The sequence below is a fragment of the Sinocyclocheilus grahami genome, unplaced genomic scaffold, assembly GCF_001515645.1.
Source record: "Sinocyclocheilus grahami isolate Dianchi unplaced genomic scaffold, SAMN03320097.WGS_v1.1 scaffold661.1, whole genome shotgun sequence".
NCBI lineage: Eukaryota > Metazoa > Chordata > Actinopteri > Cypriniformes > Cyprinidae > Sinocyclocheilus > Sinocyclocheilus grahami.
This window is the reverse complement of record NW_015505840.1, coordinates 914045-929433: the sequence shown is the minus strand read 5'-3', so window position 1 is coordinate 929433 and position 15389 is coordinate 914045. Positions and strand designations below refer to the sequence as shown.

The window sequence follows — 15389 nt, the reverse complement described above, 5'->3', positions numbered from 1 at the left end:
TGTGTGTGTGTGTGTGTGTATGTGTATGTTAGACCAGTTTATGTGTTTATGTAGTATGTTAGACTAGTTTAAGTGTTTATGTAGTTAATAAAACCTTACTTGTATCACACTTGACGTGGTTCATTGTTTGCTTATAACTGGAGTCACTTAATCATGCAGATTTATGCTACAAGCTTTTGTAGAATTGTACAGTAAGGAAGTTATTTCCCTTAACCAGGAAATTAACGTTCTTAGAATTGACAAGACAGTTGACCCTGAGAGGTCAGCTAAATATCTACAGCGGATCTAAAATATTCATAATTAATTATTTATAATGATTAATATTAATTATTCATATTTCCCATGAGCTGATTCGTTACAAGACAGTATAAGTCATTATAATCTGTAATTATGTCCCCACTGAACACACACACACACACACACACACACAACACATCCAGGCACTCACATAGTAAGCAAAGTAAAAAGCCTTTATTCTAAGACAGGGCTATAAATGAAAAATACACCAAAGTGTATCAGCCCAAGCAGGCCTTTCTCAGGGAGTAAGATAATAGGATAGGATCTAACCACTAGATGTCTCTTGAGAGTTCAATGAGTTCTCAAACAATCCCAAAAAATAAATACAAATTTCACATACAACCCAAGAATGGTAAAGTTAAAAATCCAATATACTCACAAACAATCCAAAAATAATGCAGTAAAAAAATATACAGAAGTATATTTTTAGAAACCTATATACGGATAAATATATCACAATTGAGCAAAAAAAAAACAAAAAAAAAATTTGGTCTTTGTTTATATTATACGATGTTTGTATTTTTTTTGCAACACTATTACCATAATTTGGGACATGCAAAACTACAGTTTATGTGATTTTGTTCTGAGAATAAACATTAAACATCAAGATTAAAAAGACTGAAATTGAAATGAATAAGGGACATGTTAGCTTAAGATAATAGTGTATCAAACATATCAGCATCTCAAACACAAGAAGAAACAATTGTGTCTCTGATGCTTCATGATAATGTGTGTACAATGTGTACTATATTTTTTGGAAAGACCTAATATTTTAACACATACATCATTTGACAAAACGAATAATTTAAATATTTTAGAATAAAATATTAGGCCTATTACAAATTATAATAGAATAATTGTAAAATACCAACTTTGTTTTTTGTTTTTTCTTCACATCTCGAGCTTCAGCTTCTCTAGCACCGTTGTCTCATTGGAAAGACAATTAAATATAATATTGACTTGAAGAAACACAATATTACAGTATTTACGGTAGTTTGACAGCTACAGACTGTTAATTTGTCAGCAGTATTTAGCGTATTTTTTCTTTATATCGACACTTATTTAATTTAATTTAATTTAATTTAATTTATTTTAATTTAATTTAATTTAATTTAATTTAATTTAATTTAATTTAATTTAATTTAATTTAATTTAATTTAATTTAATTTAATTTAATTTAATTTAATTTAATTTAATTTAATTTAATTTAATTTAATTTAATTTAATTTAATTTAATTTAATTTAATTTAATTTAATTTAATTTAATTTAATTTAATTTAATTTAATTTAATTTAATTTAATTTAATTTAATTTAATAGGCAATCGAGTTGCTTTTATTTTGAAATATAGGGATTGGTATTGGGGTACTATGACGAAGGTTTCTCCAAATATTAATATTTCAAGCCTTCGCCTTTGAAAGGCAAGAACTTATCGTCCGCCTTTAAAAATTAATATTCATGACCAAGGACTTCGCTATTGGAACCTGAGCGCGGCCTACTTAATATTCATAAGCTCTGCCTTTACCGTAGTAGGGAAGAGATGCGCTATCACATGATTATAAACACATGATCACATGACAGAGAATCAGTTGCGCTTCAAAATGGCTTTGGGATGTAATAGGTTTCAGAAAGCCTCTGCAGTACTTGCAGTAGTTTTGGCGTGTGTTTTATGCGCGCCGTGTGCTGCTCGCTCGCACAGATATGCAGCTCAGCTGGAGTCTGCAACAGCAGCAGCGGAGGAGGAGGCGCAGTGGTTCATCCAGAGACTCGATCACTTCAACGGGGCCGAGGCTCGAGTCTGGAAACAGGTACTTCACTGCACTTTAAAATTTTTTTTTAAATTTTTTTATTTTATTGTTGGACAAGCCAGACTTGCAATTTACTTCACAAAGGAGAAATAGAAAGGAGAACAGACATGGTGTTGAATATAAGTATTTATAATATTTTACAATAATTGTAACATTTATAGTAATTTACTATAATATTTTTATTTACAATATTTTAGTATTTATAATACAAGTATTTACTAATGAATGATATGGAGTCTTTTAAATTACAGTGATGTTATAGCAATATCATCTGTTTGTACATGTGATTCAGTGATTTTGTTTGAAATAAAATGTATTTCTAAAATCTCTATCTCTAACTAAAACCTGTTGAAATGAGATAAACGTGAACTGAATAAAATAAAATGTAAAAACACGTATTTTTTTATTTTATTTCAGCTGCCAACGTTTCTCAACTGTATTTCATTTATCTTGATGTACTCAAATAACAACAACTGAAACAAATGAATGAATACTGTATAGATGTATTGACATATTTAAAATAAGTCAAAAAAAATGACAAAAGCACACTACAAAATTACTAAAGCGTAACTAAAATTAACTAAAATTAAAATAAAAAAAACAAGTACAGGGATATCCTGGACGAAAACCTTCTCCAGAGTGCTCAGGACCTCAGACTGGGCCGAAGGTTTACCTTCCAACAAGACAATGACCTTAAGCACACAGCTAAAATAATGAAGGAGTGGCTTCACAACAAGTCTGTGACTGTTCTTGAATGGCCCATCCAGAGCTCTGACTTAAACCCAATTGAGCATCTCTGGAGAGACCTAAAAATTGCTGTCCACCAACGTTTACCATCCAACCTGCCAGAACTGGAGAGGCTCTGCAAGGAGGAATGGCAGAGGATCCCCAAGTCCAGGTGTGAAAAACTTGTTGCATCTTTCCCAAAAAGACTCATGGCTGTATTAGATCAAAAGGGTGCTTCTACTAAATACTGAGCAAAGGGTCTGAATACTTAGGACCATGTGATATTTCAGTTTTTCTTTTTTAATAAATCTGCAAAAATGTCAACAATTTTGTGTTTTTCTGTCAATATGGGGTGCTGTGTGTACATTAATGAGGAAAAAAAATTAACTTAAATGATTTTAGCAAATGGCTGCAATATAACAAAGAGTGAAAAATTTAAAGGGGTCTGAATACTTTCCGTACCCACTGTATATATTTTTTTCACATTTTTATGACACTAAAGGTTCAACAACCGGTTTCTTCTTCAGAGATATTTCGTGAATGACACCTTCTATAGACCCGGTGGTCCGGTCTTCCTGATGATCGGGGGTGAAGGTCCGGCAAACCCCGCCTGGATGCAGTACGGAACCTGGCTGCTTTACGCACAGAAACTGGGCGCCTTGTGCTTGTTACTGGAGCACCGATTCTACGGGAAGAGTCACCCGAGGGACCCTCCGAAAGAAAGAAAGAAAGAAAGAAAGAAAGAAAGAGTGAGCTTAACAAGGCCATTCAGGTTTATGAACACTAGATGGTGCTACAAGCCAGTAACTACACAGCTGTTCTTTACACACTTTCCAACCATCCGTCATCTAAAGATGCTTTTCAGCATTCAATCAATTGTTGGATAAAATTGAGATAACTTCTAAATTCCCTCTTTACAATTTAGGTACTTGTTGAATGTTCTGTTTTTGCTCAGAAATACATCGAATTCTGCAATTAAAATGTCAGTTTTGTTATCTTGACTTTTCTACTGTTTTAGGCTTTTAACCATGAAAAATCACTGTAACATGCTGCCTTTATTTATAAAATGGCAGAAATATTAAATTATTTACACTACTGTTCAATAAGATTCTTTTAATGTTTCTGAAAGAAGCTTCTTCTGCTCACTTTAGGCTGCATTATTTGATAAAAAAAAACAGTAATATTGTGAAATATTATTACAATTTCAAATAACTGTTTTCAATGTGAATATATTATAATAAAATGTATTTTATTTCTGTGATGCGCAGCTGTATTTTCAGCATCATTACTCCAGTCTTCAGTGTCACATGATCTTCAGAAATCATTCTAATATGCTGATTTGCTGCTCGAGAAACATTTCTGATTATTATCAATGTTGAAAACAGTTGTGCAGCTTAATATGTTTGTGGAAACCGTGATGCATTTTATTTTTCAGGATTCACAGATGAACAGAAAGTTCAAAAGAGCAGCATTTATTTGAGTTAGGAATCTTTTATAACATTTTATATAAATGTCTTTACTGTCACGTTTTATCAATTTAATCAATTTAAAAAATAATAATCTAAACCTAGTTACAACTTACTGCTTGAGCAGTACACAATGAACACAAAAGGAATGTTTAAAATCAAATTTACTTTAAGGTACCAATATAAAAACATCAGCATTATACAAAAAGTGCAATCTTCCTACAAAGAGTTGTGGTTGTTGCAACAACAAAGAAACATATTAGAATAAGTCAAAAGAACAGAATTCATTTGAAGTCTTTTGTAACATAAATGTCTTTACCGTCAATTTTGATCAGTTTATTGTGCCTTTGATAAATAAAAGTATTCATTTATTTAAAAAATCTTACTGACCCAAGACTTTTGAATGGTAGTGTAAATATTACAAAAATATAAAGTAGTATAAATGTAGTTTATACTTGTCTCTGTCGCACCTTATTTCTTGTTTCCAGTCTGCTTTTCTTGTCTTGTTTGCTCTTTCCCTCTGTTCCTCAACCCCCCGTCTCTTTCCTCCATGTTTCTGAACAGCTGGATGTCACCATAACATCCGAACCACTTTAAAGCAGGACCTCTCCCTGACCTACAGCTACACACACACACACACACACACACACACACGAATCACCAGTCGTCATGACTGAGGTCTGCCGAGGGTGTTTATTATGTCTGTTGGGTCATATTTAAAACAACGCCCCCATACAGACATTAAAATGAAAAATAAACCAAGGGTTAATTATGGCGATGAGCAACTGTCTCTGCAGTGGAGACACGAGATGCATGTGTTTTGCCTGTTAGAAGAATCCCAGAGCTCTCCGTCTGTGTGGTTAGATGACGTGAATGACTCCATGTCTGTCGATGCAGATGTCAAACTCTGTGACTGTGGTCTGTCCTGCAGTGAGCATCGCTCCTCAGGATAGTGATGTCGCACTGACCACTTTCACAGCATTTCATTGTGAACCGCTCTTAGATCATTGCAGCGCTAGAACAATAGCGTCTCACATTGTGTCCTCTCATCTCATCGCATTGTTTGTCCAGTCTGTTGCCTGAAACGATGCTGGATCTTCTCGGTTTGCGCTGGTCATTTCTGTGAGACATGCATGATTATGTTGACCGCTGTTTCTGCTCTCATCCAGCCAGATAATAAGGCGTTTGGTTTGCAAAATTACTTTTAGACCATGTCTAAAAACACTAAACTTCAGCCTAAAACATGTGCCATGAATGATTCCTTAAAGGAATATTTCACCCAGAAGTGAAAATTTGCTGAAAATGTCCTCACCTACAGGCCATCCAAGATGTAGATGAGTTTGTTTCTTCATCAGATTTGGAGAAATGTAGCATTGCATCACTTGCTCACCAATGGATGCTCTGCAGTGAATGGGTGCCGTCAGAACGAGAGTCCAAACAGCTGATAAAAACATCACAATAATCCACACCACTCCAGTCCATCAGTTAACATCTTGTGAAGAGAAAATATGCTTGTTTGTAATAAACAAATCCATTGTTTAGACCGTTGTTTCTGGCTAAAATACGAGTCCGTAATCCATAATAACGCTTTCTACAGTGACAAAGTGGTCTCGTCTAAATCAGGAGAGAAATCTGCACAGATCAAGCGCCGTTTACAAGCCAAAACAGCTCTAAACAAATATGTGGGTCGATTTTAATGTGAGAGACAACAGAAGATGGACTTTATCACAGGATAAAGTGTTATTATGGCTTATGGACTTGTATTTAGGCCCAAAGTGACTGTTTAAAGTTAAAAACATCTTGATGGAATTATTTCTTATAAACATACAGCTTTTGGCATCTCCAGAATTAACTGATGGACTGGAGTGGTGTGGATTATTGTGATGTTTTTATCAGCTGTTTGGACTCTCATTCTGACGGCACCCATTCACTGCAGAGGATCCGTTGGTGAGCAAGTGATGCAATGCTACATTTCTCCAAATCTGATGAAGAAACAAACTCATCCTCATCTTGGATGGCCTGAGGGTGAGGACATTTAATGCATTTAGGATCAAGTGAACTAGATATAAATGAGATCTCAATCCTGTTATCTGCTCCTTCTCTCCTTTTTTTCAGAACAATAAATGAGTCCAGATGAAACAACATAATCATGCTCTCTGATGAGTGTTTTTGTTTCTCTTTTGTAAGTTGCTTTGGATAAAAGTGGCTGCTAAATGCAGAAGTGTAATTTTGTTGTATAATGTAATTTTCTTCTGTGGTTGCAGAATATTTAGAGGTTGTGTGGCGATCGCTGGCGGCGGAAAACCCAGAGTGCCCTCTAGTGGTGAAGAAAGCATCGGACACGCTGGTAGAGCGACTTAATGACCCGAAAACTTATGACAACATCACAAAAGACTTCAGGTAACTCATGCACAAACAGTAAAACATTTCTAATGTTACAAAAGATTTCTATTTCAAATAAATGCTGTTCTTCTGAACTTTCTATTCATCAAAGAATCCAGAAAAACAAAATGCATCACGGTTTTCCACAAAAATATGAAGCAGAAAAACTGTTTTTAACATTGATAATAATCAGAAATGTTTCTTAAGCAGCAAATCACTGAAGACACTAAAGACTGGAGTAATTAAAATTCAGCTTTGATCAAAGAAATCAATTATATTTTATAATATATTCCATTAGAAAACAGTTATTTTAAATTGTAATAATATTCACACTGTTACTATTTTACCCTATTTTGATCAAAAAATGTAGTGAGCACAAGAGCCTTCTTTCAAAAACATAAAACAAATCTGACAGACCCCAAACTTTTGAACAGAAGTGAATAGTGTGCGAACTTAATTGCATTTGTTTTTAGATTTATGTCACTTAATAAAGTGACATATTTCTAAGTGAAACAGAATATTCAGCTGTTTGACAGGGCTTGACTTGAACCATCCGGATTTGATGGGAAATGCTCTATGATATTATTGTGTAATATTTATTTTCCCCAACATGTCCTTGATTACATCAGAAGGAGAAAAGTAGTCATTTTTGAGGAGGAGTAAGTTATTCTTTATTCACATTATTCACAAAGTTAGATTTTAATGTAATTTTTAGTTTATAAGGGCAATAAATAGAGTGAATTTTTAAATTAATGTTGAGTTAAAATAACTTTTGCAAGGATGCGTTTATTTAAAGTACTTGAGCTGGGGATTGTATAGGTTTGTAATGGCATAGGAACATGAGACAATGTATAATACATGTGTTTTAGAAGGACTGAAAAGGCCTTTCTGTTGCAGTTGTAGCCGCTGGACTGTGACTATCCTGGTTTCAGTGTCCTTCTTAGTTCCGTTCGACTTGGGGTGTGTGTGTGCGCGTCTGTGTGTGTGTGTGTGTGTCTGTGTGTGCGCGTGTGTGTGTGTGTGTGTGTGTGTGTGTGCGCGTCTGTGTGTGTGTGCGTGTGTGTGCGTGTGTGTGAGAGTGATTCTGAGATCCTGGAATGCTGTCTGTGCTCTGTAGCTCAGATATGGACCAGGGTCAATCGTCTCAGCACGACCCACAGAAAGAAAACACTCAATCTAAAACATCCTTCATCTTTCTCTTCCTTCCGGCCTGCAGAGTTTCTGCTGTGATGCCTCTGGCTGTGTTAGTAATGGAGTACAAGTGAACTGCGTACTATTCCATAAATGAAATCTAAATTTTTATAGTGCAGATTCTGTTTTAAGAGCAAGGAGGGGGAGGCATGTTTTTAATTATAATTAAGCATGTTTCCCCCCAAAATTTTAATTTTCATCGTTCTAAGATAAAAAAAACAAACAAAACAGAGCTGTTAGAAACATAACAATTATTTATATTTATCTCTCTCTCTCTCTCTCTCTATATATATATCAGAAATGTTATAGTGCAAATTCTTTTAGGAGCATTAAAGTTTTTGACCAATATTTTATTCATTTTATTTTTTTTTTCAGACGTTTTTCATTATAATTAAGCATGTTTTCCCCCAAAATTTATATTTTCATCACTTTAATGTGATTTAAAAAATCTGGAATAAAAATGTTTAAATATTTGATATTTTAAATATATATATATATATACAGTGGGGGAAAAAAGTATTTAGTCAGCCACCAATTGTGCAAGTTCTCCCACTTAAAAAGATGAGAGAGGCCTGTAATTTTCATCATAGGTCTGTGTGTGTGTGCGCGTCTGTGTGTGTGTGTGTGTGTGTGTGTGTGTGTGTGTGTGCGCGTGTGTGTGTGTGCGTGTGTGTGCGTGTGTGTGAGAGTGATTCTGAGATCCTGGAATGCTGTCTGTGCTCTGTAGCTCAGATATGGACCAGGGTCAATCGTCTCAGCACGACCCACAGAAAGAAAACACTCAATCTAAAACATCCTTCATCTTTCTCTTCCTTCCAGCCCGCAGAGTTTCTGCTGTGATGCCTCTGGCTGTGTTAGTAATGGAGTACAAGTGAACTGCGTACTATTCCATAAATGAAATCTGAATTATTATAGTGCAGATTCTGTTTTAAGAGCAAGGAGGGGGAGGCATGTTTTTAATTATAATTAAGCATGTTTCCCCCCAAAATTTAAATTTTCATCGTTCTAAGATAAAAAACAAACAAAACAGAGCTATTAGAAACATAACAATTATTTATATGTATTTATCTCTCTCTCTCTCTATATATATATATATATATATCAGAAATGTTATAGTGCAAATTCTTTTAGGAGCATTAAAGTTTTTGACCAATATTTTATTATGTATTTTTCAGACGTTTTTCATTATAATTAAGCATGTTTTCCTCCAAAATTAAAATTTTCATCACTTTAATGTGATTTAAAAAATCTGGAATAATTTTTTTTAAATATTTGAAATTTATATATATATATATATATATATATGTGCGTGCTCTCTCTCTCTATGTGTATATATATATATATATATATATATATATATATATATATATATATATATATATATATATATATATATATATATATATATATATATATATATATATATATATATATATATATATATATATATATATATATATATATATATATATATATATATATATATATATATATATATATATATATATATATATGTGCGTGCTCTCTCTCTCTATGTGTATATATATATATATATATATATATAATTTGAAAGAAATCTGTCACTTTTGAACAGTTGAATGGGTCTTTGCTGATTAAAAGTATACATTTTTTTCAAAAGAAAACCTTACTGACCCTACACCTACACTGAAGGGTAGTGTATAATCAAAATATAAATATATTTATATTATTTAAGATATCATGGTAGAATTTGTTTGACTACAATAAAAAATTACATTTTGCATCTGGATACATTATGATAATGAGAATTTTGGGGAAAAATGTCAATATTTGTCATGAAATGTTAATGTCACAATGCAAAAACGATTCACGGTCCTAAAATAAGTGTCATTTTCTTTATTTTTGGGATGAAATGTGAGCTGAACTTGTTTTCCTGTGATTCACCCACACAATGACCTAATGCTTTCCCAAATATACAAACTGTTCCCTGTTCTGCTCACTGGTGCGGGATGCCAGATTTGATGATGTCATCGAGAGTGTGGGCGGAGTCTTGTGGTCGAGTGTTTAAAGTGGACAAGAGTGTGTGTTCCTCCGCAAATTATTTGGCATCCAAATGACGCATTTGTGTTTGAATAGTCAGCATAAGCCATGCAATCATTTCTTTGTCTCTCAGGTTGTGCTCTAAGCTCCAGATCCAGTCCAAGATGGATTCCGCGTATCTGTTGGAGTCCTTGGCTGGGAATTTTATGGATGTAGTGCAATACAATGAGGACAACCGGGCGTTTGAGGTGTGTGAGGTCATTGTGTGTGTGTGTTAGAGATGCACGTTTTGACCACAAGCATGAATATGACATGATCAGAATGAAATGGTTGCAGTTCATGAAGTCTGTGATACTCGGGTCAAAATTAAAGTCAAAGAGTCAGCAAAGCTCAAGTCAAAAAGCAGATCAGTAATTTGTTAAGTGTGTGTGTGTGTGAGAGACAGATAAGAGGCTGTATATTGTCAGGACCTCTTGAGTCAGATTACCAATAAACCGCTGCGCTTCAGAAGAGCAGGAGCTTTTAGAGCTGCAGGATTGAGTTACAGAGAGAGATGAACTGAGTGAATGAGAGGAAGAAAGACGGGAAAACACTTCTGGAGACAATAGACATTTATAGTGGGACATTTTTGGAATGTTGGAACAATCTATGAAAATAAATCTTGAAGGAATAGTTCACCAAAAATGCAAATTTGAAATCAGAACAGATTTGGAGAAATGTAGCATTGCATCACTTGCTCACCAATGGATCCTCTGCAGTGAATGGGTGCCGTCAGAATGAGAGTCCAAACAGCTGATAAAAACATCACAATAATCCACAAGTAATCCACTGGAGTGGTGTGGATTATTGTGATGTGTTTTTAGATACATCTTTGATGGCCTGAGGGTGAGTAATTTTTCAGCAATATTTCATTTTTAGGTGAACTATTACTTTAAAGCAGATGTGATTTGTGAACACAAGCCAGGGAGCTCACACACACACACACACACACACACACAGATTCCCTGGCGTGATCCAAGCAGTGATTGAGTGTGTAAGTGGAATCTGGATTAAGAGGTGTGTCTCTGTAATCAGAGTCCAATCTCGGAATGTTCTTGGAATTTTGGTTCTGGTTCTGATAGATTACAGCTCACGTCCTGATTACGAGAGGCTCCCAGACTTTTGTTCTGAGATGCCTTTTCTGAATGTGTAGTTTTTTTTGGGATAAAATTCTGACAAAACTGTTTCAAGAAGTCGGGCAACATCTTTTGTTCACGGATATCTTCTGAGATAAAAAATATTTTGATTTAATTTTATTTCATTACTTTAATTTAATAAAATTTTTGAAAATGAATTTTTAAATGGTTTTATTAAAGTGTAACAATAAGAAAATAAACCTCAACAGCAAAACAAAAGGCAATGAAACACACACGCACGCACACAAAAACATTCCATCGTAAACAAAAAAGATATTAACAAAAATATATATACAGTATATATATCCTGATTTATAGCTAAGAAAATGTGTGTTTTTCAGGGTGTTGTGGGCACTAACATCACCATAAAGGTGTTGTGCAGTGTGATGCTGGACTCTTCGTTAGGTGAGCCGTACGATCGATACGCCGCTGTGGCTCGACTGATGCAGAACACATTCTCTCAGGCGTGCATAAACACCCAGTACAAGAGCTACATCCAGGACATGAGCAACACAAGCTGGAGCGGCCCTGAGGCCGGAGGAGGTGCGTGCACGTGTGTGTGTGTGTGTGTGTGTGACTGCATGCATGTTGATTTGTGTGTGTTGTGTTTATGTCACACTAATGAGTGTGTTTACATCAGTGAGGCAAGGGAGGCAGTGCCTCCTCAAAATACTGGATAAAAAAATTCTTAGTACAAAAATAAAACTACGCCAATATTACAAAATATAACATTAAAAAGTAAATCACTCGTTTTTCTAAAGAAACACTGTCCAACAGCGACACCAGCAGGTAAAGTTACAGCGGGAGTCTCTCACGACTCTCTCGCCTCCCCTGAGCCCATTGAGTTTTAACAGACCCCCTAAAGCATGCGGTGAGTTTGGTGGGGGGTAATTGAGAATGAATGGGGGAAAATCACGTGAGAGGAGGCAATGCCTCCATTGCGATATGATTGGATCTGACTGGTTATGTTCGGCTGTGATTGGCCAATGTGAATAAATCTAGATTTAAATGCAAAGAGCATAACCCGACATTATATTCGTGTCCAAAATGAGGCGATGTGAACATTACGGAGCGCTAAACGTGCTCATGCAGTGCATGCTTCATTCACACTCGAAGCCTGAGGGAAAGTCCAAAACGGCCTCATAGAAGGAATAACTTATGATGTGCCAGGAAAGCCCTAATATGGACAAAGGCTTCCGGCTGTCTCTGTAGCTGAGCTGAATGAAAAGCAGAAACATTTTGTCTGATGAAACGTGAAGACAATAAATACACGATTGTGACAATAAATGGTTTATATGTGTTTTTCCTAGTCATCTCCAGCTTATCTCCAAGTAAGAGATAAGAAAAAACTAATAAAATAAAATAAATCTCTGTGTCTGTGATCAATATTTACAGAGCTTTGATGACTGATGATCCGAAAAATTCTATTAAGCTTTTAAAAAGAATAGCTGAACATAAGTTAAATAATAAAATGTATTGTTTAAATTGTTACGGCCTTCAGTTATTATTTTTGGAATAAATGTAAAATGCTTAAAAACACTAACTTGATGAGATTCATACTTGGCTTTAATAAACAGAATATCGATTACATTGTTAATGTAAAAATATAAAATTGATTTGTTTTTTTTTTCTTTTTCTGATAGTGTAAGTAATGTTTATTTAACCAAGAAAATGTGACTGGGACATGAATTTACTTTTGATTAAAAAAAAAAAACAGTTTTGAGGACTTTGCCTCCTGATTTCAGAACCTAACATGTGTATGTGATGTTCCTCACTTGTTTTCCAGCTTGCTGCTTTCTATCACAGGAAGTGCAGTCTGGGCCTCTCACTTGTCCTTTCCTGTGTTTTCATGTGTTTTTCCTCTCTGTTTTTCTGAATGAGATCCTGTATTTTTAATGTGATTTCAACAGGTGAATCTCATGAAAACATGTCTAGGAAATTAGATTTAGCATAAAGAAAATGACGCCTAATTAATTTATTTATTTTGTTTATTTGTTTTGGATTTGGTACTATTGGAATGCAAAGAAGGGTTTTCATGTTTTATACATTTAATTTGGCACTTTTTATTTATAACAGTCTTGAATTCAAAATCAGTTGTATTTGTAATATGTTTATGAACGTACAAATGAATGTTTTCTTTTTTTGATGTCCAAAATATTGTATATAGCATAAATGAAGCCTAATGAGTTTTAGTTTTATTGTATTTAGTTATTGTTTTATATTTTATTTTAATTTGAATTTATTTAGACAATTGGTTTTATTTTATTTATTAATTCATATTTATTTTATTTAGTTATCGTTTTATTTTATTTTGTAATTTAATTTATTCTATCTTTTATTTATTTGTTTTGTATTTTAGAATTTTTTTTAATGTTATTGATTGATTTGTATTCTATTTAGTTACTTTTTTATTTATTTATTTTATTTTTGCTTTGTACTTTATTTTATTCATTTAGTTTTTTAATGAAATATCACCCTGACATGAGAGACTTCGCAAGATTTACCCTACATCTTCTGATTCATCAAACATGCCATTATTCCATTGTGAAGCTGAATTTAGTTTGTGTGTTTAGGGCGGCAGTGGGTGTATCAGACCTGCACTGAATTTGGTTTTTATCAGAGCACCGATTCACCGAACCAGCCCTTCAGTGGATTTCCCTTACAGTGAGTGTGTGTTTCAGAGTCATTTTGTGTCTGTCGTCCTGAGGTTGGTTTGTTTGCAGTCGCATTAAGGGTTTAGGGTGAACTTTCTTCTATCTTGCTCTCTCTTTCTTCAGCTATCACCTGCAGCAGTGCGCTGACATATATAATCTCAGCACCTCGTTGGACGATGCTATTCAGCAGACCAATGAAGAATACGGAGGATATGACATCAGAACCACTCGCATCGTCTTCCCCAATGGTTCCATTGACCCCTGGCATGCCCTTGGAGTGACCCGGGACATCACAAGCGACCTTCTGGCTGTCTTTATCAAAGGTCCGTGCCATCTTCTTTATTTTCATTTATCTGTTTTCCGTTGAATCTCACTGGCTCTGCTCTCGCTCAGGTACGGCTCACTGCGCTAACATGTACCCGGCCCGAGCGGAAGACCTTCCTCAGCTGAGTTTAGCACGGGACCATATCTTCATCATGCTCCAGAAGTGGCTGGCCGAGTGACTGACAGCAGCAGCAGCCAATCAGGAGCACAGACGTGTGTAATGGCCAATCACGATGTTTAATGATACCATGGCAATGCAAAGAAGGAATTTTCTTGCTTTAGAAATCCATTTTGATGGTTTTTATAACAATCTTGAATTCAAAATCAGTTTTGTATGTAATATGTTTATGAAAGTATGTCTTCTTTTCTTGATGTAAATCACTTGTGTATATTTTGCAGCAGAGGTTTCTCAATAAAATAAATTTTGTAATGTTAAAAACCTTTATGATTGATTTCATGTTGTGTTTAGGTGTGTGTTTGAATTGTGTTTTTGTTGGAAAATTAAAAAAAGTAAAAAGGTAATAGCGACATGCAACTTTTTATTAACAATTCTGACTTTTCTTCTCAGAATTCTGAGTTTATATCTTGCAAATCTAATATTTTTTTTCTTCTCTGAATTGTGGGATATAAACGTGCAATTCTTTTTTTTTTCTCTCTCGCAATTTTGAGTTTATATCTCGCAATTCTTTTTTTTTTCACCACGGAATAAAAAAAAAAAGTTTAACAAAAACTTTTTTTTATCTAACAATTCTACGTTTACATCTCGCAATTCGGACTTTTTGCAACTATGCGTTTATATCTCACAATTCTGAGAAGTCAGAATTGTTTATATCTTGCAATACTGAGTTTATATCACGATTCTGAATTTATATCTTGCAATTCTAACTTCTTTTCTCAGAATTGCTGAAAAAAAACCTCTGAATTGCGAGATATAAACTCACAATTCGGACTTATTTTCTTGCGATTTTGAGTCTACATCTCACAATTCTGTTGTTTTGTTCCCGCCACAAAATAAAAAAGGAATTGCAACTTTTTATTCAACTATTCTGACTTATTTTCTTGCAATTCTGACTTTATATTTTGCATTTCCAAAATGTATATCTCACTATTCTGTGACTATAATCTTGTAATTCTAACTTTATTCTCAGAATTGCGAGAAAATTGAAAGATAAAAAGTCACAATTAGTTTCCACCACGGTGTATATATATATATATATATATATATATATAAAGTGTTGGGGGTAACGCATTACAAGTAATGCAAGTTACGTAATCAGATTACTTTTTTAAAGTAACTAGTAAAGTAACGTATTACTTTTTAATTTACAAGAGAATATCGCAGTTACTT

General features: G+C 34.2%; 1 protein-coding gene across 1 annotated transcript; it reads left to right on the top strand.

The window, feature by feature from the left end:
- Positions 1-1865: 1865 nt before the first annotated feature.
- prss59 (serine protease 59, putative) lies at positions 1866-14480 on the top strand. Its single transcript, XM_016242505.1, has 9 exons — positions 1866-2104; positions 3358-3579; positions 5094-5226; positions 6561-6696; positions 10022-10136; positions 11405-11606; positions 13637-13727; positions 13841-14040; positions 14111-14480. Exons 1-9 carry the CDS (start codon positions 1871-1873, stop codon positions 14218-14220), a joined length of 1443 nt encoding a protein of 480 aa, XP_016097991.1. The 5' UTR covers positions 1866-1870; the 3' UTR covers positions 14221-14480.
- Positions 14481-15389: the final 909 nt, after the last annotated feature.